Genomic DNA, 23,684 nt, shown 5'->3' on the forward strand with positions numbered 1-23,684 from the left:
AAAAGCTAGTGGCCAGCTACTTTGCTGTTCTGGTTTTCAGCTTGAACTCCAATATCTGTCTCTGGGTCTTTCATTTTTCGTGTTACATGAGGGTTTTATGAAATGACCTGGAATCATTTTATTTCTTGCTGGGCCCCTTTCCTCCCATCCCCCTCCAGAGATGGAGCTCACAGCACAATTAGCATAAGGGTCCCCTCTAGGCCAAGCCCCTCCCACCTAGGGGCCTCCAGGAACCTTCTCCCTCCTGTGACCTTTGTGTGTCCCTAGCTGGCTGGCTTCCCTCCAGCCTTGTCACCCTCAGGGAGCTGGTGAGCAAAGGAATGTATGGCTGTGAGAAAGGGGTGGGCGGGGAGAAAAGAGACGGTTCCCATACAGGGAAAAGCTGGCACTGAACACAGAACACACAAGACTGTCAGCAACTTAGAATTCCAATAGCTTTTTTTTTAAAAAAACAAACAAACAAAAAGTCCCATAAAACAGCCAAACCCCACCAACCCCCCAGCCCAGTGTAACAGGTTAGCCATTAATACAACAGTGAAGATGTTACAACCACATCACCAACTCAGATGGCACAGTAGATGGACCCAATGTGGTAGGAACACAGCCTTTACACACCACTTAGACACTGACCTCTGAAATAAGCCAGACACAGGCGTTCTTTAGGTCAGTGGCATGTTAGGACAAAACCAAAATGCAAAGCACTGAACAAAATGATTGTGTGATCAGGGCTTGCTTTAAGAAAACAAAAACCTACAGGTGGGAGACCCCAGGACATCAGAAACAGGAATGAGCAGGGCCTTCTCAGAGGGCCTTGGTCAGCACCATGAACATGGCCCAAGAGTCCCTGCTCTTTGGACCCAGGCTAGGACTGGGTTCCTGACCTGATTTCCAGGACAGGGACCTCAGTTCAGATCTCTGGGAGAGCCTTCAGGAAGCACTCTGGCCTCTCCCTCCTCACCCCAGTGAAAGGGGACCCCAGAAACATAGAGGGAGGTGGGGGGCAGTAGTAAGGTTACCACCATGCAAGGGCTGCACAGTTACTCTAGTCACTGCCCTGCTTCAGGCAGGCCACAATGGCTGGAGTCAGCAAGGGAGTCTATATCCTGATGTCACTCCAAGCAGATCAGCGGCTTGGTGAGATGCGCTGGCTGGACCTCAACTGTCTCCCCCAGAACAGAACAGGAAACCTGAGGATGGTCCACATAGGAGGGATAGCAGCATGCAGCCAGCAGCTTTCGTACTCAGGAAGCTGGAGTGGTCTTGCCACACAGGTGGCAGAGAATAGGGAGGGGTGCTTGTTCTGGACAATGGCTACATGGGATAAAGAGGGGATGGTGATGACAGTCTCAGGAACTATGGAGGTGAACAGAGATGTGTGGGTGGGAGATCCATGGTACTGGTCACTGTGACCTCCTTCCTGGTCCATTTCTAAGAGAGCTGGGGTAGCGGGGAGACTGTGCCTGCAAGAACCAGAGCACAGCCCCTTGAATGATGCAGAGCCTGCCTGAGTGCACAAGAGCTCATGGCCCTGTAGTTGACAGCTGGTGGCAAGCTCTTCCCATGGGCTTCTAGCTATGGCAGCCAGCTGCTATTAGGATTATGGCTGCAGAGCTCTCTTTCACGTATGGCCAAGGGAAGAGGAATCACCAGGCCTTCAAGACAATGAGACCTAAGCTCTACACTTATATAACTCAGCAGTAGAGCACTTGCCTCATATGAATGAGGCTGGGGTTCCATCTCTAGGATCCCAGAAAAACAAAACAGCCCAAGCTAGAATATGCGTCATCCATCTGTCAGTCCAAGTTCACAGTAGAACAGATAACATCTGAGTCTCAGTAGTTCTTTTGACCTGGTGACAGTGATGTGGTCCCCTTGAGGCACACTGTGCTACTGAACAACAGCCTTGGGTGAAGAGCTGTGGCCAGCAGCGTCACATTTCCAGCTGGGCTGCTCTGGCTACGGAGCTCCTGCTCCTTGCTACCCTGTTTTGTTAAAAAATAATCATCTTGGTAGTGTAAACTTGACCCAAATGCAAGCTACAAAAACAAAACCAAACAAAAATCAGAGAGGGGAGAAAGGCCAGATGTGGCAGTCCCCTGAAAGTCAGAAAGACCAGGCCTCAGCTCACAGCATGTGCTAACACGGAGTGCCATGAAAAGATGGTCGCCTTCTGGGACCAAATTCGTACCAGAGTTCTTTCACAGCCACTGTGGACACCTGACCATTGGAGGAACAGTGGATGATGCTGGACAGTTGGTGCTCACTGGCGCTGTGGGGGATGACAGGCCTGGATGCTGCTCTTCCAAAGGTCAGTTGTCTTGAAGTAGATGCCACTCACTCTCTGTGGCACTAAGGATAGCAGCTAAGTCTCCTGAGGAACCACCTGCATAAGCTTCTGGCACAGCACCGTCACAGAGACTGCAGGGAGAGAACAGGGGTGAGCACAGGACAGAAGATGGGCACAAGCTGGAGCCAGCTCCTACTGTCCTGCTTGCTCTCACCAGCCCATTATTCACTTCTGAAACTTTGAGAGACGGGCTAAACAAATGATGGTTCAGTAGGGTAGTTGATTGCCTGTGCCTGGCTTTTATGTGAGTCTAGAACTCTAAACTCATGTCATTGGGCTAATGCCACTCTCCATTCTGGAACTTCAAAGTCCCCCAGACCATAGTGATAGCCCAGGTCTGCAAATACTGCTCTCCTCTGGGAGTTTTAGGAGGGTAAAGACAGGGTCCTAACTGGTACCAGCCCTAAGCCAGGTGCCTCATAACAAATTTTTTAAGCTCTATCTCTTGGTCAGGCCACTGTGTCCAAGATAGTGGCCTGCAGTGGGGTTTTGCCAGTTGGCAAGGGCAGCTAGCCATGGAATGCCTACTAAGACAAGCTAGGGTGGACTCCCGGTATCCCTTCTCAATGCCAGCCCACTATACTAGTGACTCAAACCTATATGGTGGGCATGGCAGGTCAAACAATTCCTTACCCTGGAAATTCCCACCCTGGCTGGTATGGGCAAGGGCTATGTGTACTCACAGATGGCCTGCAGAAGCCACTTGGGCTTGTTCTGCCACCAGACGCCAAAGAAGTAGACAGGTAGCCCACTTAAGATGATGGCAAATCCAATGCCACACTCCTTGGGTGTCTTCCAGAAGGACACGGCAATGAGGAAGAGGCAGGCCAGGATGAAAAACACTGGGAGGGCCAGGTTCACCTAGGACAGAATGGAGGAATATAGGCTATCAGGTTCTCCTCCCCACATTGCCCATGGGCACAAGTGGAAAGCTCCTACCTATGGTCATATTGCTGGCATGTGACCCTGGAGCCATCATCTTCTCTTTTGGGTCTGCCTAGCCACCCCTCCCTAGACCTTGGGCCTTTGCTTTGAAGTGGTTTAACTACCTCCAGCTGTTCCCCTGGCTGCCTTCAACTGTCACGGGCCTGGAGAGAGCCGAATCAAGTGTCCTGTTCAGTCTCACTCTGACCTCAGTACAAGGTGCTGAGCATATAATTACCCAAAGCTCATCTGGTATAGACAGGGGAATGAAAACAGCTTGCCCTGTTTCTCTTGAGGCTTCCACAGGGCAGCAGAGGTCAGCTCTGCAGTTTCCACACCACAGGTATGGAAACCCCTGGCTATAATACCCACCCATGGCCACCGAGGGGAGGAGCAGTAGGTTGACCCTTCTGGGAAGATCCTGGCTACCTACCAACAAACAAGGAATTCTTTCTTTTCAGAGAACCCTTTGTGGATATAAATTCTCACCCCGAAGCCACAGTCTGCAACTAGCCAAAGCAGACAGGCTTCTGGCAGGGCAGCTCGAGTGCTGAATAACCCAGCAGGCAGAGCTGGGCTTTCCTGTGGGCTGTTGCCAGATTGCTGTCCAGAATTCCAGTCTTGAAAATGGACTCCCACCGTGGGAAACAGTCTCATTGGAACAGACTCTAACCATGTGCCCAGGGAATGAAGCCTACAGGTCATCTGTGAACTTTTTCCACGGACCAGCTGTCAGCAGTCTGACCTCTAACCCCACAGTCTGGATGACTGAGTAGTACAAGCCAGCATGGTTGGGCTCTCCCACCGACTGGTCACCAGGTTCCTAGTGATATTGGTGGAAACCACTGAGTGGGGACAGGAAGAAGCCTTGTGGCAGGTATGGCTGGGTCAGCCCTGTGCCCAAGGAGAACTAGCTAGGTAACAGACACTGCAAGCCATCAGCCACCACAGCTACCAGCTGTGACCCCAGTAGCTCAGCCTTCAATGTGCCCTTCATATGGTACTCATGGAGAAGGGGTGGGCTCCCTAGTTTGCCATGGAGAGATGGAGACTGTCAGTCCAGGGATCCTTGGATGCAGACCCTGCTTCTTTCTGAGGATGCCCAACACTCACCTTGATGGGACGCTCCAGTTCAGGCTTCTTGAAGCGGAGCCACATCATGCCAATGATAGCCAGGGCCACACACAGCCAATTGAAGAAACTGAAGAAGTTGATGATGGAGAAGATGTCATTGGAGAAGGCGTACATCAGGGTCATGACACACTGAAAGCAAAGACAGGGCCAGGTGAGCCTGACAGGGCTGGATTGATGCAGGAGAGCGCCAGAGGCCACCAGACAGTAGACCGCCAGCTCTGCCAGTGTCTGGCTGAGCACAAGTGTTTGTTCTTGTTTTAAGAAGTAACGACTGTGACCATGTAGAGGCCTGGGGTACAAAGGGAGGGTTGTGAGAACACAGTAAGGCACCCATGGTCCAAAGATGAATGAAGTACAAGAGCTCTCCAGACTGGAATGGCAAATGCACCTGTAACAGACAGGCAGTGGTGATGCACACCTTTAATCCCAGCACTTGGGAAGCAGAGGCAGATGGATCTCTGTGAATAGAAGGCCAGCCTGGTCTACAAAGCAAGTTCCAGGACAGCTGGGACTGTTGCACCTGCACCTAGAGCTTACTGTGGCCTCCTGTGTCAGTAGTAAATAAAATGTCCAATGGGCAAGCCTCCCAACAAAGCATGGAGCACACTATATACCATACCACCATTAAAAGAAAGCTCAAACTGACGCTGACTATGCCTCCTGAGGGACCCTGAATTCCTGACCCAGGAAGGGTGAGACAGTAAAAGTTTCTTATTTTAGGCTTCTGGGGTTGGGGTGACTGACAGAAAACTAAAATAATGGATAGGCACAGAAGGAAGAACAGCTGAGTCCAATTTGTGCACCGAGGCCATTAACATCGTGTCGGCATGGTTGGAGCAGACAGTGTCTGAGCAAACACTCCTTCTGGGCAGGGATTTCATTTCATACACTTCAGGAACCACAATGGGATTCTGAATTAAAAATTCTGGTGTTTTTGCAAGCAGCCTAGTGCAGCCTGGCTAACTACGTATTGCTCCAGGCAGACACGGGGCCGAGTGGTGAGGACAGACAGGGCAGGAACACACGGCAGACTTACTGTGAACACCAGTGATGGCACAGGTGTCAGGAGCTGTGGGTGGATCATGGAGAGGACAGAAGGCAGGTGGCCCTCCCTGGATCCCACAAAGAACAGCCTGTGGATGGAGCAGAGGGCAATCAGCAACGGCCCCATCACCTGGAGCTGAGGGGATGTGTGTCAGCTACACTAAGAGGGGTGTGGCCTCCCCCCAAAGACTTCCAATGTCCTTGATCTCTTGGGCTAGCAAGGACAGAAACCTGGGTTGTATCTCACTTCCAGCCCCCTATGATATGACCTAAATAGCAGTTCCTCTATTCCCAGGTCATCCAAATATTTAACTATCAGCTGTCTATCATCTATAAACAGATAGCTTTTAAAGCTTGAGGAATAGCAGAGGGGTTTTCCTCTAGGGTGCTGACAGGCACTTTACCTGGAGGATGTGAACAAAGAACCATTGACAGAGCCAAAGCAGGACAAGCCCACGAAGACAGGAATGATCCAGGACATGACTCCTAGGTGATAGTTCCCAAAATCCTGGACAGACACAACACATGGTGAGCACCCAGCTACTGTGGGACACAGGCAGGGCCTCAATTCTGGCCATTGGAGCAACTTAGCCCGTGACTCTGCTGGGCTGATCTGGCCCCTAGCTGCCCCACACCTCAGGCTTCTGCATGTGTGGCCATTTCTCAGAATTAGGGTCTGCACTATGAGATACATAGGTTCTCACAGTGGGCCATCCCCAAGTTTTGCTGTGGAGCACATGCATAAGGTACCCTGATCCCTTCCTGTGGGACATAGGGATAATCTTTAACAGGTCTCCCTTAATGATGGCTCCTTCACATCTGTCAAGAGCCTGGGGTGGCAGGTCTTTATGAACCATGGGCTCTGAGTCAACACTTAAATAAACAAAATAAAAGCTAGACAGTGCTACCTCTCCTCCAGGTAAGCCCAAAAGGACAGAGGAGTGGCAGGGGCTGCCAAGGATCCTGGTTGTGCCTCGATGCCATAAATAGCCCAGAGCCGGCTCACAGCCACTGACCCAGTAGCAGCCCCTAAGTCACCATGGTCCCTAATAGAGCCACCAATGCTCAGATGCCTATGACCATCCACATGCTAAGGTGCTATCTAAGCAGCTGCATTTAATGCCCTGCCCACATCATGCAGCCAGCCTGGTGGGGTCCTCTGTGGTCATCTTTAGTGGTCACCAATGATGACCACTAGACTCCCAAAGTAGGGTAAAGTTTGGGTACAAGAGACAGGCCTGGCTGGCTTGATCACAGGTCTGAGGGTGGCAGGTCAACCTCAGACTCTTGGGCCTAGGAGATGTTGGTAGGCAGTGTCTTACCACAGCCACAGCCTCAGACATCAACATCTGGTTGGTAGACAGGGTCGTGAAGTAGGCCAGATTCGTCAGCACATATACCAACGTGACAATGGGCAGGGAAATGATGATGGCCAGGGGCAGGTTCCTGGGAAGAAGGGGGAGAGACATGTCAGTGTGCAGCCCAGGACTTAGGGCCAGACCCCAGGGTGAGGAGCTAGGCTCCTTTCCCTTTGTAGTGGCTCCATGTCTGGGCCTCACTTCTTGGGCAAACAGTGGGGATGTGTGCAACATTACCCCCTGCATGGACTTGAGCAGCTGTGCACAGCGGAATCATAGCTCACACTACCATCCCTGAAAAACTCAGGTGGCTCTGAGAGCTCAAGAGAGCCCAGATGGCCCAGTGTGAACACCATGGCCCTGCCTACCAGCTGCGTACCTCAGGACTGAGAGCCACAGAAGCTTCTCTATGGCCCAGAACCCACCCTATCCCTGCATCATCCTTACTGCAGGCCCCTGACACAGACCTCCATAGAACCTGTGCAGGGCTCATCTATGGGCTGGTACAATGAGTGGCTTCTCCCTCTCATGTGAAGACAAGAAAATGTGTCTCTGCCATTTCTGTACATACCTGTAGGGGTTGATCATCTCCTCCGTGACAAAATTCAGGTAGTTCCTAGAAACCAAGCAATAGTATGTCATTATATTGTACACATAGTTTAGGGGGGACAAAAACAATGCAAAGAGAACCTTGGGTTGCTTTGGGTAGGTATGATGGTTTGAATGAGATTGTTCCTCATAGCTCATATATTTGCAAACTTAGTTCCCAGCTGATGAGCTATCAGGGAAGGATTAGAAGGTGTAGCTTTGTTGGAGTGGGTATGCCACTACAGTGGGCTCACAGATCAGGATGCAAACCTCTCAGCTACTGCTTTGGGACCATGCACATTGCCATGCTCCCTGCCATGATGATAATGGGCTAACCTGAAACTGTCAGCCCCCATTTAAATGCTTTCTTTCTAAGAGTTGCCTTGGTCACAGCAATAGTACACTAAGACAGGAGAATCCTCTGCAGGCTCCCACTGTTGACAGAAGCTGAGCAGTGGGCACCCTTGGTACCAGCAGCTCACTCTCCTCTGTCCTCTGCCAACTCTATCTGAGGTAAACACACAGCTCGTCCTGTCTAAACACTCTGTGTGGCTTCAACATCCCAAGTCTCTATAGAGTTGTCCTAAAAGCAGAGGCCAGGCTGGGTACCTTATGGTGACAGAACCCAGCCCTCCCTGCCTGTTTCCTAATGGTGGTGACCTGTAGGTGCCTTTGCAGCTCAAGATGTTTGCTGCGCTCTGTCCCACCCACTTGAGTCACCTCTGTATGGTCAGTGACTCTTTGGGCACACCAGGACCATGTGTGCCCAGGCCAAAGGACTCCAATGTTCCAGAACCTACCATCCTCCATAGGCAAACAGGCCACTGTACAATGCCAACACAATGTTCCCCACATCCAAATTTGTGCCTTCAAAGGATGACTGAGGGTGCAGGTTGGACATATCACCTGGAATGCATTAAAGAAAATAGAATACTGGTTAGAGGATCTAGAGAGATCATAATATGAATTCTGAAATGTTTCTGGAGTAAAATATTGTAACAAACAAAAGCTTGGGGTGTAGATTTTTACTGCAGATTGTTGCACCCACCTAGCCACCTGATCATCCACCCCTTCTCCCACCCCCCCATCCATGGAACTGGAAACCAGCAGGGAGGAGGAGAACCATCCACCTCCTATACCCTCTGGCCACTCAGAGGAATGTGGCCTGGCTAGAAGCCCATGTGATCTCTCTGTAGGCAGAGGACAGATGGTCCCTTGGACTGGGGGGATCAGCTCCAGGGCCTCTGCGGATACAAGGTTTGTCTCTCATATGTGGAGTGCAGGCCAGTATCAGGCAGTCCCATGACCCTTCAGGACATCCTCACATAGCTCACATAAGCTTCAAGGCTACATAGAGACTTGGGTTGACACTTTGTCCCCTTGCTCTGGTATAGGGCTGCTAGGAATTAAGTGGGAAGAACTCCGGCTAGATCTGTGCCACCACAAATGAGTGAGCAAATGTACCCAAGGATTGGGAAAGGGTGAACTGACCCTTGGGGCATCCAGAGACACCTTGCTTGGAACAGAAGCCACTTCAAACTCTGCTCATTTTACACACCTCTCCTCTGCTTGTGTCCACCCCTTGCCTTTTCCAATGATGTGTCACTAGACTTAAGGCCCACCCACTCAGATGACCACACATCAATGCTATCTATCTGCAAAGACCTTTGTTTCAAGATAGCCACACAGCCCAGACTCCAGGTAGTATTCCTCCTAAGTATTTTCCAGAGTGAGTGGCTACTGGAGTAGAGTCTTGGTTACCTTATCTGTGGAATGGGCCATTTCATCCATCCTGCAAATGTCTGCTGTTTAAAGATGTCACACTTGAAGCCAGATATCTGGGCACCCAGCAAGGTGGGTTGCTGGCTCTCCACAGACCCAGGTTACCTACCTGTGGCTTTTTAGTTGATGGGTCCTGTGACTCTGGGCCCCTGGGGACAGGGAGACACAGCTCACATTTGACCTGAGACCATGAGACCAATGGAACTAATGCAACTTGGAGCTAGAAGCAGTGTGATGACAGGAAGACAAACTGTTTTCAGTTGTGGCTATGGAGGCAGTGTTGGGCACAGGTCTGCCTCATACACCTCAAGGTCACCAAAGGATCCTGTGAAGGAGATCTCTACAGAATTTGTCTTTCAGTCCTGTGCCAGGATCTAACTAAGAAGGAAGATATGGCCTGACTGGAAGGTGGTGGCGTATGCCTTTAATCCTAGCAGTTGGGAGGTAGAGGCAGGTGGATCTCTGTGAGTTCCAGGCCAGTCTGGGCTAGAGCTAGTTCCAGGGCTACACAGAGAAACCCTGTCTCAAAAAACAAACAAGAAGAGAAAGGAAGCGAGGGAGGGAGGGAGGGGGAGGGAGGGAGGGAGGGAGGGAGGGAGGGAGGGAGGTTGGACCAGTGTTTAATGGTCTTCTGGATGTATGAAATGTTCCCATGATTCTATTCCTCAACCTGAGCTAAGGTTGTCCTGGTCTTCTGAGAAGGGTATTACCCACATCCCTATCTGTGTAAGTCCTGGTCACAGGGCAGTCAGAAGCCAGCTTGTGGTGAGCAGTTCAGGGCAGCTCAGGACAGGGTACCTTCAAAAGTGCTTTGGTGGAGCCTCCCACAACCCAGGGCACTCCCCTCCTGCTCTGCAATGGAATGTTTTAGAACAAGGAGAGCCTTTACGTGTATAGGGTCTAACTCACATCTCTGCTTTGGGGATACTTCTCCTATAAGCCAGGAAACTAAGGCACAGTCCAACCATGCAGTGGTATGAGGATCTGTCAGGCTATGTGAGAATTGGAGCTGATTCTCCACCATGCTGTAGCTCTTTGAGGTATGGGTCTGAATACCACAGACCTGGAAAAGTGATCAGAATCCACCTTGGGTCAACACAGATAGCTTTAGTCTGGAGCCCACAACTACCTCGTAACAAGACTCAAGAAGCAGACGGACAGTCAAGTCTTTAGTACAGTGGGAGGATGCCTGCTTTTATCCAGCCTGGGTGAGGGGTGGCACAAGGGTTGGTTCAATTCCCTCAGAAGAGGGTTCTCTGACAGGGACTCGGGGTTTGGACTAGTAAGTATACCCATCTCAAATCTACAGCCATCCTCTTACCACTGACAGGATGGAGGTGAGGACTAAAACCAGTTATGAGTCAGGACTTGTGGCGTTCAGCTGGCCTGCAGCAGAGCCCTGGGGTATAGTGGCCGTGTTCTATGCTGGACTGGAGGCCACAGCTTCTCTGAATATCTGACCAAATACCTTTCTCTGCATGGGCACCATGGAGTGGGCAGCAGATCTGCTTGTCTGGAGTCTCCCAACCTGTTCCCAGGGTGGATTGGCTCAGGGAACACCTCACAGTATCCTAACTATCACCCTTTGACTGCAGCTCCACCTTGGTGGCTTGAAGGTACAATAGTGGGAGTAGTCACGCCCACCTGTCTGATTAACACACTGCTAACTACCTGTGTCTTATGACTGGTTGAGTTGCTTAGGAGAAACAACTTGCTGGAAGACAACTTGCTAGAGACAGGCAACTTGCTGGAAGTGAGACAGGACAGAAATTTAGAGGCATCTGCCCCACCTTGACCAGGAAACCTTGGGGTTGTCACAGCTTGGGGGTGGGGACAAGTACTGGGATACTGGTGGCATCTAGTGGCAGAGATCAGCGATGCTGCTCAATGTGCATAGTATGACCTTCACAGTTCAAGGAGGCACCACCAGGTCCAAAGTTGCACACTCCCCACCCGCCGTCCTGTTCTCCACAGACCCAGTCAGGCCTGATCTGATCCACACAACTTCAGGCACTAGATGATGGACTAAATGAGGGTTCACTAACTTAACAATGGCCAGAGCCAGGGCAACCAAGCTGTGCCACCCAGTGCCTCTTTTTCCAGAGACACTGTAAGATAGACAGGCAAGACAGGTAGGCAGGCAGGCTTGCAGTAGGTCGGCTGGGGCCAGAGAACTCCACCATATTATGGTCCTGGGAGCACCACTACCCTTCCTCTGGGCTTGTGCACTGTCAGGTGGGGCCTGGCTGGCAGGCCTCCCCTTCCTCAGCCATAAAATGCTACTCTCCACAGGGTTGATGGTACTGCAGAGAGAAGCTATGCACAAGCAGAGACCCCAGCAGGGGTAGCTGGGTGGGACTGCTTAGAGGCCCAGGGAAGAGGACTTTAAGGAACAGCAACCCAAAGACACTGTGTCATGCAGTGTGGCCATGGGAACCCAGAGGAGAGGAGGTTACTGAAGTCAAAGTGCCCTGCTGGCCTTTCTTGATAGATGCCTGGTCAGGCATACACAAATGCTGAGTTCAGGTGGGAACAGAGTTGAATTCCTTCCCACCCATGGGACATAGACAGTCTTGTAGTCCCTGACTCAGAGGACAGAGGATGGTGTGTTCCAAGACCTGTCTGCCCCTGGTACATCAGAGGTTGGGGAAAAAGCCAGGTCACTGACTTGCCTGGGCCCTAGACATGTAAAAACTAGTTATCCTGAGATATGGTCCACTCTGAGCCAGCACAGAGCTGACAAGCAGGAGAAACCTAGGGCACTGTGGTCCTGCAAGGCTAACTGGGCCTCACCAGACCACAGCACCATTATAGCCAACCTCAGCCCAGAGACAGCACTGTACTGAGGCTACCTTCTCTCCTCCAACAGGCTTTGGGGCTACACACTACTTGGCTAACTGTGGGTCTGCCAGTGTTCTGCAGACACACCTTTACTTGTAAAGAAAGCCTCTGTGGATGAAATCCTTCCAGGTGGCACAGTCGTGGATTAGTGGGCTCCTCATCAGACACAGGAAACAGATGAGGTGACCCTAAGAAGGAAGCCATGTAGCCTGCTGCTCTAGGGGTAGGGGGTTCCAGAAGGACATTCCTCTGACCAGGGCAGAGGGCACCCATGTGGAGCACTGCCCAAGCTTGGCATGTATCTGGAGGGAGTGTATGGAGGCCTTGGGCACGATGTCCAGCTGGTCCTAGTATGTCCAAAGCTTAAGATGTTGCATCACAATAATCCATACCTTAAGTCCCCCAGTGGAGTTGAAGCTAATCCAAGGGCAACCCTCCAAAGACAGCTTTGGAGGTAGATGGATGAGTGGATACTCCCCCCCAAACATGTCCCCAGGCTTTCCCAGAATGGCTTTGGAGGCTCCAGGCTGCTTATCCTCCTTCCTGTTAGCAGAGGAGTTTAAGTGTTACAGCCCTGACCCCAGTGTGCCTGCACATGGACACAGAATCCCTAAGGAAACTGATAAGGGGCTTCAGATGAGGCTCTGACACTACAAGATACACAGTGCTTTTATGTGAGGAGACCTCAAGGGACGGCTCCCTGCCCCATGGGAAAGCAGAAGGAACGACCCATAAACTAACTGGGCAGCTCTCAAGTCAGTCAACCACCCGATGCTGCTGTCTTTGTCCTTGTAGGCAACAGGTCCCAGTTGAGCTCAAGTGTGCTGCTGATCCAGGCCACCTGCCAGCCATTTCAGAACCTGGCTACCAGCCTTCTTCACAACACAACACAACACAATGCATCAAGCAATGGGACCTCAGCACTCCAACACAGTATTATGACACTATACACTGTGCCTGTTGCTATAATAAGACCTACCCCTGCCCATGAGCTTCAGGATCCAGGTCATGACACCCCATCTCTCTGATCCTAAGGTACCCCACTAAGAGGCAAGCGAAAAATCACTTTGAAGCCCATGAAACATGGCACAGGCCTAGTATCCTGAGCTAGGCATGGGTCACTGTCACCTACTGACAAAGGATACAGCCAACATACAATTGAAGAGCCCACCTGTAGCTGTTTACCCATGCCAGTACACAAGGGTGGCACTTTCCCCTTTCATGATCCCTGGCAGAGCATGTGACCACTCACTCATGGCTCAGGCTAATGAAGACTGCCTCACATTGTATGGATGTGCCAGCCAGTAAAGCCCCTTCTTGGGCGGTCTAAGTGGGAGAAAAGGAGAAAGGTTTTATAGGACACCATCATCTGCAAGCTGTCCCTTACAATCTGCACTGGCCTTGAGAGGTCAATTTGTCCTGTTGCTGTGCAGTACATACCAAGCAGAACTACAATAGAGCTACTTTGTGTCCTCTGGTGACCTGGGCCCATCGATGGGCACAAGGGAAGAATCTTTTATAGCCAACTCCCACACCTGGCCTTGAGAAGGCCTTGCACCCACTCATGTTTGGGAACAACCTGACCTCAAGCCATAGGCCCTTAAGGGTGCTGGGGGCGAGGGAGTCAGTTGATTAGAAAGGGGCACAGCAGGTCAAGGATGGTGGAGTCCCTGGCCACCATGTCTGCCACCTATTGTCTCCCTTACTTCAAGTCTTCTGGGTTGTCTCCAGGGCATTTCTCTGGGGTCACACTGGCCAAGCTGCCAACACAATTCACCCACTTCCACCCACAAGTCCAGTCACGGCCAATTAGATCTAATGCCAGTCTGGGCATTGTCTGCACTTCTGAAAGCACTGGACCAAGTGCAGACACCCTGTGATACCAGTGGCAGGCTGAGTCCTCCCCAGCCTGCTAGGCAGCAGGCACAGCCACAGTGCCTCCATTACTTATACTCCCTCCTCCTGGGACCTGAGGAGAGGGGATGCTTTGGAGGGCTTTCCTGTTCTGGGTCAGAGCCTTAATCTCCTCTGTCTGAAACTCTCTTGTTCACAGGTCTGTAGCTAGCTGAAGCTCTTTCACAATGACATAAGCTCTGAACTGCAGGTCCAGTCCTCACTGGATCCCACATGAGGGGCTGCAGATTCTGTGGAAGGCTGGCAGGGTAGAAGGAGTGAACAACTGCCCACAGGTTTATCACCTTTCCTGATGAGAAGTTAGCCTGGGAAGCAGGGTCATGAGGGCTGGGGTGGGCAATGAGGAAGCTGCCTAGAGCCAGGTGGAAACAGCCACCATGTCCCAGACCCGCACATGTTCCATTAAAGCAGGCCATGACCACATGACCAGAGCCAGGGCCTCTGCCTTCACAGTCCTCCAAGGACTCTGCCCAATGGGAAATGAGGGTGGGCAAGTGCTCTGGAGAGGGGTCAACATTCCAACACTGTCCTTCAGAAGCCAAGGCGTCCATCTGGGTAACAGAACAAATCCCCAGAGGAAACCAGCGCAGGAATTTTGCAGACGCTGCATTGAATCCTGGAGCTCAGAAAGGAACTGCTGGGGGCGTAGGGCGTGCTTGCCACAGCCACCGGAATTATAAACACATTGGGCATTCAAGACTGACAAAAGCTCTGCTGTCCCCTACTCAAGTTTGTTTCCACTAACACCAGGTTCCGGTACTAAATTCCTCACTGTCTGTATCTTATCACGGCCTCCGCACTCCTACCTCCAGGCACATGCTTTGCAGTGTGACTGGGGCTGTGAGCAATGAATACAATCCCCTCTGCCCATAAAACAGGTTTTGACCACTCCATGGGGCATTCAGGTGATGCTCAACCCAACTCCTTCCCTGGCAGTTGGCCAGTGTCGCTGTGCCTGAGAGCCTTGCTAACCAGACTCCCAAAAATGTGAACCGTCTCCTAAAAGCATCTGGAAAGGTGCTGGAGGGAACCCTCTGGAACCCCAAGAAGGCTCCTGGTAGATGAATTAGCAAAGGCTTCAGGCCACTCTGCTGCTGGACTCTGGGTGGGCAGTATCCCTGATAATCCCTGCCCAGATGCTCTCGAAAGACTGGGGCCCAGCTCTGGAAGCACCACCTGGGCCATATTCTAAAATTTTCATCAACCCAAACATAGTGGCAAACGGTTCCGGTCATATGTAAACACTGTACAGATGAATGAGGCCAAGAGGACCTCTGCCACAGGGAAGGATGTGGAGCTCCTGCAGACAGTGCCCACCCCTGCAGGAGGGCAGGTCCCACACCTCAGGCTTCTCCAAGCACTTGTAGATGCATGTTCCTAGGCTGGCTCAAGTCTGTGGAGTGAGGCTCCACAGAGGAGGGAAGGCAGAGAACTGACTGGAGACCATCACAGGTACCCATTCACATCCTCTCAGGTCAGTCAGGAGGCCTTAGCCTCCTGGATTGTAAAGAAGGTAAGCTCCATGAAGGTAAGCTCATACATACAGAAAGATTAGAAAAGGAGGCAGACCCAGCCAAATGCCAGCTCTGTGCTGAGTCTGCTCTCATCTATAAAATGAAGACTAAGGTCCTTGCTGCCTCTACCCCAGGGCAACACCAGGGCAGGGCTTTCTCTGCAGCTCCCCGGTCACCAACTAATGCTGAGCATTGGCTGATGCTAAGGGCTTGACTCTGCAGTGTTCTGGCTCTGCCTAAACAGTGCCCCAAACTCTACGGGGCAGCAATGGCCACTATTTGCCACAATGTTCAGCCAGCTCCTATCCATTCTTCATTTAGGCAACTATAGAGACTGAGATAAATGCAAAGGAGGATTGCAAACAGGGGCCCTGGGCTGGGCTTGAGCTGCAGGTACTCTACTTCAGTTCACCCCATAAAGGCTGGAATTTAAAACCCAGACCCTTGTCTTTCTATCTCCCCAAAAGGGACTCCTTAATAAACTGTATACAATTCTACTGTGGAATAGTACATAGTTATGAAAAATAGGTGAACAAAGAGACAGGAAGACAGACAGACATGAGTGTGCTTGTATGTATCAGGATTTCCAGACAGCTGGCAGAGCATCACATATGGCTTGTGGATCACAGGGATCACAGAGAGAGCATGCCTCACTTTTCCCTTCACCCCTCCCAGCAGCCTCAGAAGGCAGCCAGGGAAAGAGACTCAGAGATCCAGATGATCTCTACAAGATCATACAACATGTGACCAAAGTCCACACAGTCTTAACCCGCTGCTCTACATTCCTCATGCCAGCAGGGCCTGCCTAAGTGGCAAGATGACAAGAGATTTGCCTTGCTTTTATACCCACTGACACTCTTAAATTAAAGCAGTGCACCTGCCTTCCAGGCCTGTTCCCTGAGCTCCTTACCGGCTGGCTGTACAGCCACTGGGCCCCTCATCTGAACACACTGTGAGGCCTTGCTACAATTCTCCTGCAGGGACCCACTCCTGAAGGCACTCTTCACATGTCATTGAAACCTAATTCCCAAAGCCTGTCACACAGCCCCTGGACACACAGGCATGAGAATCACCAAGAACCATGCTTCTGGATGGAGAACAGATCAGTCCCCAGAGAGACCTCACACGAGGGACATGCTGACCACAAAGCAGAGGGAGGGGTGCTGTGTTGGGTAAAACCCTGCCAGATGGAAGCTCCGATCCCTCAACTTCCTGCACAGATGGGACCTGCAGACACTTGGGACCTGGCAGAAGCTTCACAGGCTCCTGCCCACTAACTAGGGACAGAGCTTTGTATACATTTTCTGGAGCTCACAGTTTCTTCTGCCATTCAGCTTTCCCTGGGGCCAACTCAATGTCCCAGGTAAAGTAGTCAAGAAGGACCAGGCCAACTCCTTACTGCACTGGGGGTGGGGGTGGGGATGGAGATGGGGATGAGGGTCTCATGTCGGGTCACTCACCCTTTCCCATCTGGATGAAGCCAAGCAGGATGATGAGGGCCAGGGCCAGCAGCTTGGCAGCAGCAAAGGCATCCTGTACTCGGGTAGCAGCCTTCACGCTGTAGCAGTTCACAGCTGTGAGCAGCACTGTGGGGAAGGACACAGAGAGAACAAAGCATGAGTCCCCACAGGGCAGGCGGTCTAGTCCAGGGTCGGGCATGGAGGAGGTAAGGTGCTCCTGGCTGGGATCCACAGAGGCAAAGCCCTGCCTGCCCGTGGGCTCTGACTTTCTGGGACTTGTTTTGATAAGCTAGCTGATTCTCTGGGGCCAAGGTCAAAGGTTAGAAACACCAACTCTTCAAAGAGCCTGATCCCAAGTGCCCTGGGATAGTCTACAACAAATTTCCTTTCATCTTTTTTCTTTCTGGTTTTTAGAGACAGGGTCTCATCATGTAGCCCAGGCTGGGCTCAAACTCAAGATCTTCCTGCCAAAGCTTTCTGAGTGCTGGGATGATAGGCTGCACCAAGTTTTTTTTTTTTTTTTCCTTTCTTATTTTTAGAACTATTATTACCGGGGCCTTTTGAGACAGGGTCTCGCTATGCAGCCCCATTGGCATTGAACTCTGGATCCTCCCCTCCAGCTTACTGAGGGCTAGAATTAGATATGTGCTATCATGTCTGGCTAAGAGTGCCATGTTAACTGAGTGGTCTCGGCCTCCTGAGCGACTCCCATCAGAACCACCTTCATCTGTTGTCACCCATATGTACCCAATCCTATGGAAAAGCACTGGCTGCAGACTCAAGTGAAATCCAAACCTACCACCTGGAGGGTGGCTACTTAGCCCTGGGTACCTATGTGGTTCTCGGACAGCACAAGCTAGGGTCGAGCATAGCGCTGTAAGCTGTGAGGTGACTCTCTCCTTAAAGACAACCTTCCATGGGGCTGGTGGAAGCAGGGAGGTGAGGCACCGTTTATCTGTGGATCTGATAAGCTGAGAGGAGGCGCAGTGTGGCAGTGTGGGCATAGGCTGCTGGTGAGAACTGAAGGGAACAAATGTTCCCACATGCTGCTGCATGCAGGTGGGCTCAGGGCATGACAAAACAGACACATGTGCAACTGTACTGCTGTTTAGCAGTACTGAACATGAAAACCATGATTAATATTCTGTAGATACCTAAGCAACTGAACCACACAGGGTGAAGACAGGGCCTGGGGGTCCAGTAGGGCTACAGATAGGCAGCTGAGGTAGGGCTTCCTGGTCCCCTAATGAACCCTAAGACCTTGGCAACAGTGTGGCGGCGTGGAGTAAGGAGATGGGGATTCAACACTGTAACGTATGTAAACATAAATGAAAACACTGACAAACCAACAACCACTCCTACCCCACCACCTTGGTAGCAGCTGGGTGCCCATACTAGAGATTCCCCTCCCCCGCTTCCTCAGCTATGAGGCCAAGAGAGTCAGGGAACCTCTACAACCCACACTGGGGGAGGGGGCAGTACCTGGCTTTGCCTTAGTCAGACATTAGCCAGTACAGCATGCAGCCTGAGAGGCCCCCAACAAGGTACCAGTCTACCAGCATCCTGGCTTCTCCAGGATGTAGAAGCTCATTGCTTCCCTACTGAGCAACTACCAGAGAAGCTGTGCCGATTCAGGCCTCACAGATGCCAAGCAGCATTTTCCCCAGCCAGACTAATTATACGTAATTTTGCAGTTTGGGGAACAGACCACAAAGACAGAAATCCACATTAATTATCTGGACTTGGCCTACGTCAGGTAGAAGGGAAACAGGAAGACTCCCTGGTGCTGGCGGATGGAGACCTCGGCAGTTGCTTTACCTCCAGGAAGTCAGAGATCTCATTAGCATTGAGTCACCTCCCTCTTTATAGCTTTGGCTGATGTAATAATTCGGGCTGTGACTATGCTCTGAGAAAACTCCATTGGCTGGGTAGCTGCTGCTACTACAACTTGCTTGACACAGTCTCCCAGAGAAGAGTGAGAAGGGAATACAGGATAAACACATGAGTCCCATATGAAATGCTTTCCCCATCTGGAGCCTTTGTCCCTTTACCCAGAGGTCACCATTCTCTCAGCCAGCTTTCCTCAGACAGTCCTGATAGGTGTGATGACAAAAGCCCAAGATGCCAATCCGCTCTTGATCCCATCTCCCCAGATACCAGGCTTCTGGGTACAAGAGGCTGGCCGACTGCATCACTAGCCAGATCCCACTTGGCTAGGGTGAGCCGACAGGAGGGGTGTGCCTAAGCCCAAAGCCACTGTCACTATGCCACAGCCTTGGCAGCTGTGGTCTCTGGTTTCTGGCTTTGAAGGGAAAATATGACACAGCCCTGGGCTCCAGATAATGTGCCTCTGCTGAGTCGCCCTGTATGACGTGTCCTTCTGAACCTGAGGGAGGGAACAGGGTGTTAGAGCACCATCCTGGCTGTTGGGGGTCCCTCCTCTGCTACCCCAACACCCTGCCCTGTTTGAGGGCCAAGTCAGCTTCTCCCTTAAAACAGGCCTGAGCCCAGACTCCAGGCCAAGTGGGCAGAGGAGGGCCAGCGTGGCTGGGCCTCGGCAATTGAGGCTGAACTCTTTCTTCCTAGCTGCTGACTTCTCTGACCTTAGAATAAGAGAACAAAAGAGACTCTATACTCTCACGTCTCTTATAAAAAGACTGAAGCAGGTGATGAAATGGTAATGCTCACTGACTCGGTAACGAGCAAACAAGGGTATTATTATTTTCCACAGCCCTGTTTTCAAAACGAAATAATCTGAGATAAATGAATGGATTCATCTGAATCCAGGGGCTTCTGGCCTTCATGAGACGTTGTCATAAGAGGCAGTCAGAAGACTGACCAGAAGGAACCTCAGCTCCCTACCCAGACAATCTGTCACCTCTCCACTGTTTCCCCACCAAAGACAGGCAGTAGAATTGGCTGCTGTGACACACTGCTGTTGATATGCAGCCTCTGGCAGGGGGAGAAGGGTGACCATGGCACAGGGTGGGAGGGGGGTGGGGGGGTGGAAGCTGGTCCTCTTTGGAGTTCCCCTCATGGCACCCCTAGATAAGTATGGTTGTGTTGGCTCTCAGCACCAGCTGGGCCAGTGAGATAAAGCCCAGTGCCTCATACCGGGTGCAGATAGCTGTCAGGCCAGGCCCCCATTCCACAGGTCTAATAATGACTGTTTTTCACAGGTCAGGTTAGTTTTCATCCCTAGCCAGCTGCATGGTACCACCCAGAGCCATTTGGCTTACCACAAGGCTCCCTCCATGGCTCACATCTTACAGAGGTATCGTGTGCTGGAGAGAGAGACTCTTTACTGTCTGGCTGTGTAAGCAGAACACAGTGCCCCAGCCATGGAAGAAACCCTAGGGTCACTCTGACACCACCTGACCCATGGCTGAGCAGGCGTTTGGCACCAAGGCACTGTGTGGATGTGGTCTTTTGTTCTGGTTGGGGGTCTATAAGAAGGTACCAGGATCGCCCCTTGAAGACTATACTCAGGGCAGAGACAGCCACTGAATAAACAGTTGCTGCCTCATTCACACCAATAAGCAGGTGGCAGAAACTCACCAGGCAAATGTGGCTGGTCCTGCCCAGAGTTCCCCAGCAGCACTAAATCTCCCAAGGCTCCTGAGGCAGACTAGAGGAAGTGGCTGGTGGCTTCGCTGGTTCCAGGAAGCATGGTGGGGCTGGTCCCTCAGGGAACCAGCAGCTGGACTAAACTTGAGATCCCACCCAGCAGAGTTCTTATCAAACAACAGTTGGCAGCAGACCTGGGACCCTGTCTGGAGGTGATCTGACTCCCGTGAGTGGCTCCATCTGAATCCAATCAGCACACACAGGAACCCGGGATTAGAGGGCGATCCCATAAGACTCCCTAAGAGTCAGTGGCATCTCCTGATTCCTTAAAGTCGTGTGTCTCCAATTCCCCACTCAAGTCTCCCAGGTAGGGCCCAAAAGAGCCCCAGTGGGCACCTCTGTGCATTGATTCAGGATTTGCCTTGCAATAAATGGGTGGGATGTCTAATGGCCAGTCACCCCAGAACTCATCTGACCAGACTCCCCAGGTGCTGGGAGAAACAAACAAACACATGACTAGAACTTCCACCTCGACAAGTCCAAGATAGCTGAGTTTCTGAGGTCAGCAAGTTCCCACACATGCTGAATCCACTAGCCCAGGGCACCGACTCACACACCAGTGGGCGACTTCTCTAAGCTTCTTTTTCTGGGCTCCAGAGAATACATGTGGTCACCCGAGCCTTCTCCACTGCTGGCCTCTGAGGTCGGGAAACCTGCAGGGTGTGACGCAACTCCAGTATAGGATGTCACTCTGATGGGCCAAGAGAAACGAACTCACGACTATATGTCTTGGCAGAGGAAGGGCTGTGGAGTCTTCAATGTTCTATGGACATAGTGACTAACAGGCTGGTCATACATGTTCCTGTGCCCACCCTTAGGCTCAGATCTATGTAGTTTCTCCATTACCTTACTCTTGATGTGGGGATGGAGCCCAGACCTCATATACACTACGCACACACTTAGTACTAGTCAACCAAATACAGTTCCAAGGGTGCAGTATCACCGACTGTTCAAACAGGCCTGGCATATTCTTTCAACAGACCAGAAAACATTGGCTTAATCAATTGAAACTCACTAATACCTCACTCCTGGGCCAAGAAAAACACCCACTTCCCCCCACCACCCCCCATAACTTTCTAAGACTTCTGAAACAAGTTCCCTGAAGACAGAAGTCTCAAGAGTTCCTGGGAGCTCCCAAAAGGAGATAGCATACTTAATGCTTCTAAGCCTATGCTGCCCTTTCTACAAGCAGAACTGCCACTAACACCATACGGCTTAAATCCCAAGCCAAAGGCTTCATGACCCTTTAATATGATCACTGCAATGCTAAATATCCAAAGGATTGGAGCCGTGGATGAGTAATAAGGGTCCCTCACCACCAGCTAAGTACGGAGTCTCACACATCTGCATATGGCACCTCCAATTCCTCCATAGTGAAGCTATCAAGGAAAAGCAGGTCAGACCTGCTCCAGCCACACAGTAGTTCTTGGGGAAGGAGGACACCCAAATCCCTAAGTACCATAGCCAGCCACAGGACTAACCTTGATGTCCCTAAAGCAGTACTAGAGCAGTCTAGTTGTAGGTATAAGTGTAGGTGTAGGTGTAGGGTGTGTGTGTGTGTGTGTGTGTGTGTGTGTGTGTGTGTGTGTGTGTGTGTGTGTGTGTGTATTTGTACTCGCTGGATGTCATGGTGCATCCAGGCGTCACCAGAATGCAACCTGTGTTGGGGAAGGGGGGGAGTGGGGAGAGCATGTAGTTCTTAATAACAGACTCCAAGGCCTTTGTCCATCTCAGTCAAGTCCAGCAGGTGCTGTGAGAAAAGCCAGGGCAGAATCCCTGGGCTTAGGGGAATTGCCAGCTGAATGGGCCTAACAACCCAGGACACCAATGTACAGCAGTTTAGGAAGTTGATCTGCTCAGCAGATGTGGCCCCTGCAGTCTCTACCTTACCTATTGTTGTGAGAACTATCAACCCCATCCTGGACCATAAGTCTGGGGGCTCACAGATCAGGAAACAGAGTCAGGAGCTGGCTCAGGCAATCTCTGTGGCCCTGAATCCTTCCACACAATCTAGGCTAATGAGGCCCCCCAGGAACCCAGTAAAGATATACTCCTGCCACCTAAGCTGGTGGCCTGTTCAGAAGAAGTATAAGCTGAAGGCAGGCCCCTCACTGGCCATGAGCAGCTGCCACACCATAAGGTCTTAGCAATGACAGATGCTGGCCAGCCCCAAGGTCAGGATGACTCAGTGTGGATCTGGTTGCACACACGAGGCTCTTGAGAACTGGGATGGGAAATCCTGCTAATTCTTTACATAGCAGCAAATCCTGGAACAGGGGAAGTGTGGGCACAGCACAGAAAAATATCCAGCCAATGGCTGGTCTGATGGCTGGTGCTCAGGAATGAGACATCTCAGGCTCTTAGCCTTCCTGTGGCACACAGATGTGATGTAGCTGGCCACCTGGAAATCAACAGTTCAGAACACTGCTAGATAACAGGGGCTGCTGGGTGTGAGTCCTCTGGTTGGGTCAGGGCAGTGGAAGGAACAAAGGTGTCTGAGGGATATATCAGAGGCTAGTGTGGAAGACTGGTTGCAGGTAGAATGGGGAAGACCTGGGACATGGAACACACTGTTCTAGCATTCCACAAGTCATGCTGAGTGGGGGTGCTGAGCCTATTGCTCCCTGAGCCTTGTGGCAACCCTACCGTGTCCCAAAGGTAGATAAGGAGGGTGGTGAGAATGAGAGGCATCTCAACATCCAGGACTTCCCAGGGTGGACTGACTGCACTGTTTAAAGCCCATCCCAGTGGAGACTCTGGTAGGGTGATGAAAGGGTGGCTGGACAGTTTCTTGCAGACACCATCAGGGGAGGTGTCCTTCCTCAGGAATTTAAATGCTGATGAAATTCTGAGCAGCCTGTTTCCCTACTCTAGCAGAACAGACTCCTGGATGTAGTGACCAAGGCCACCTCAGGATCCTGGTACCTGTTACCTTGCCCAGAGGCAGGGGTGGGTGTTCCCATTCTAACTCCTACCTCAGTTTCCCTACCTGTGAGATATGGGGATGATTACATGGATTTCCAGGGCTAAAGCAGAGAAAATATGCAGAGGGCAGGCATGTGCCATGCAGGAGGCAATGCTTTCAGGGTGCTTGTCCTCACCTGTGTCTCAGGGCCTGGGACTGTGGCTGTGTAGGGTGACTATGGCCACT

General features: G+C 51.4%; 1 protein-coding gene across 2 annotated transcripts in view; it reads right to left on the bottom strand.

The window, feature by feature from the left end:
- Positions 1 to 420: 420 nt before the first annotated feature.
- Slc7a5 (solute carrier family 7 member 5) overlaps positions 421 to 23,684 on the bottom strand; it is a 29,022-nt gene continuing 5,758 nt past the window's right edge. For both annotated transcript variants that reach the window (XM_027410696.2, XM_027410695.2), the window contains 9 exons: positions 16,907 to 17,032; positions 8,196 to 8,301; positions 7,379 to 7,423; positions 6,772 to 6,895; positions 5,854 to 5,957; positions 5,442 to 5,538; positions 4,385 to 4,534; positions 3,031 to 3,208; positions 421 to 2,418 (listed from right to left, as the gene is read on the bottom strand). In XM_027410696.2, the coding sequence (XP_027266497.1) occupies positions 2,363 to 2,418; positions 3,031 to 3,208; positions 4,385 to 4,534; positions 5,442 to 5,538; positions 5,854 to 5,957; positions 6,772 to 6,895; positions 7,379 to 7,423; positions 8,196 to 8,301; positions 16,907 to 17,032 (986 nt within the window). In that variant the 3' untranslated portion in view covers positions 421 to 2,362. The remainder of the gene's footprint in view (positions 2,419 to 3,030; positions 3,209 to 4,384; positions 4,535 to 5,441; positions 5,539 to 5,853; positions 5,958 to 6,771; positions 6,896 to 7,378; positions 7,424 to 8,195; positions 8,302 to 16,906; positions 17,033 to 23,684) is intronic.

This window comes from Cricetulus griseus, chromosome 3 (genome assembly GCF_003668045.3).
Source record: "Cricetulus griseus strain 17A/GY chromosome 3, alternate assembly CriGri-PICRH-1.0, whole genome shotgun sequence".
Classification (NCBI taxonomy): domain Eukaryota; kingdom Metazoa; phylum Chordata; class Mammalia; order Rodentia; family Cricetidae; genus Cricetulus; species Cricetulus griseus.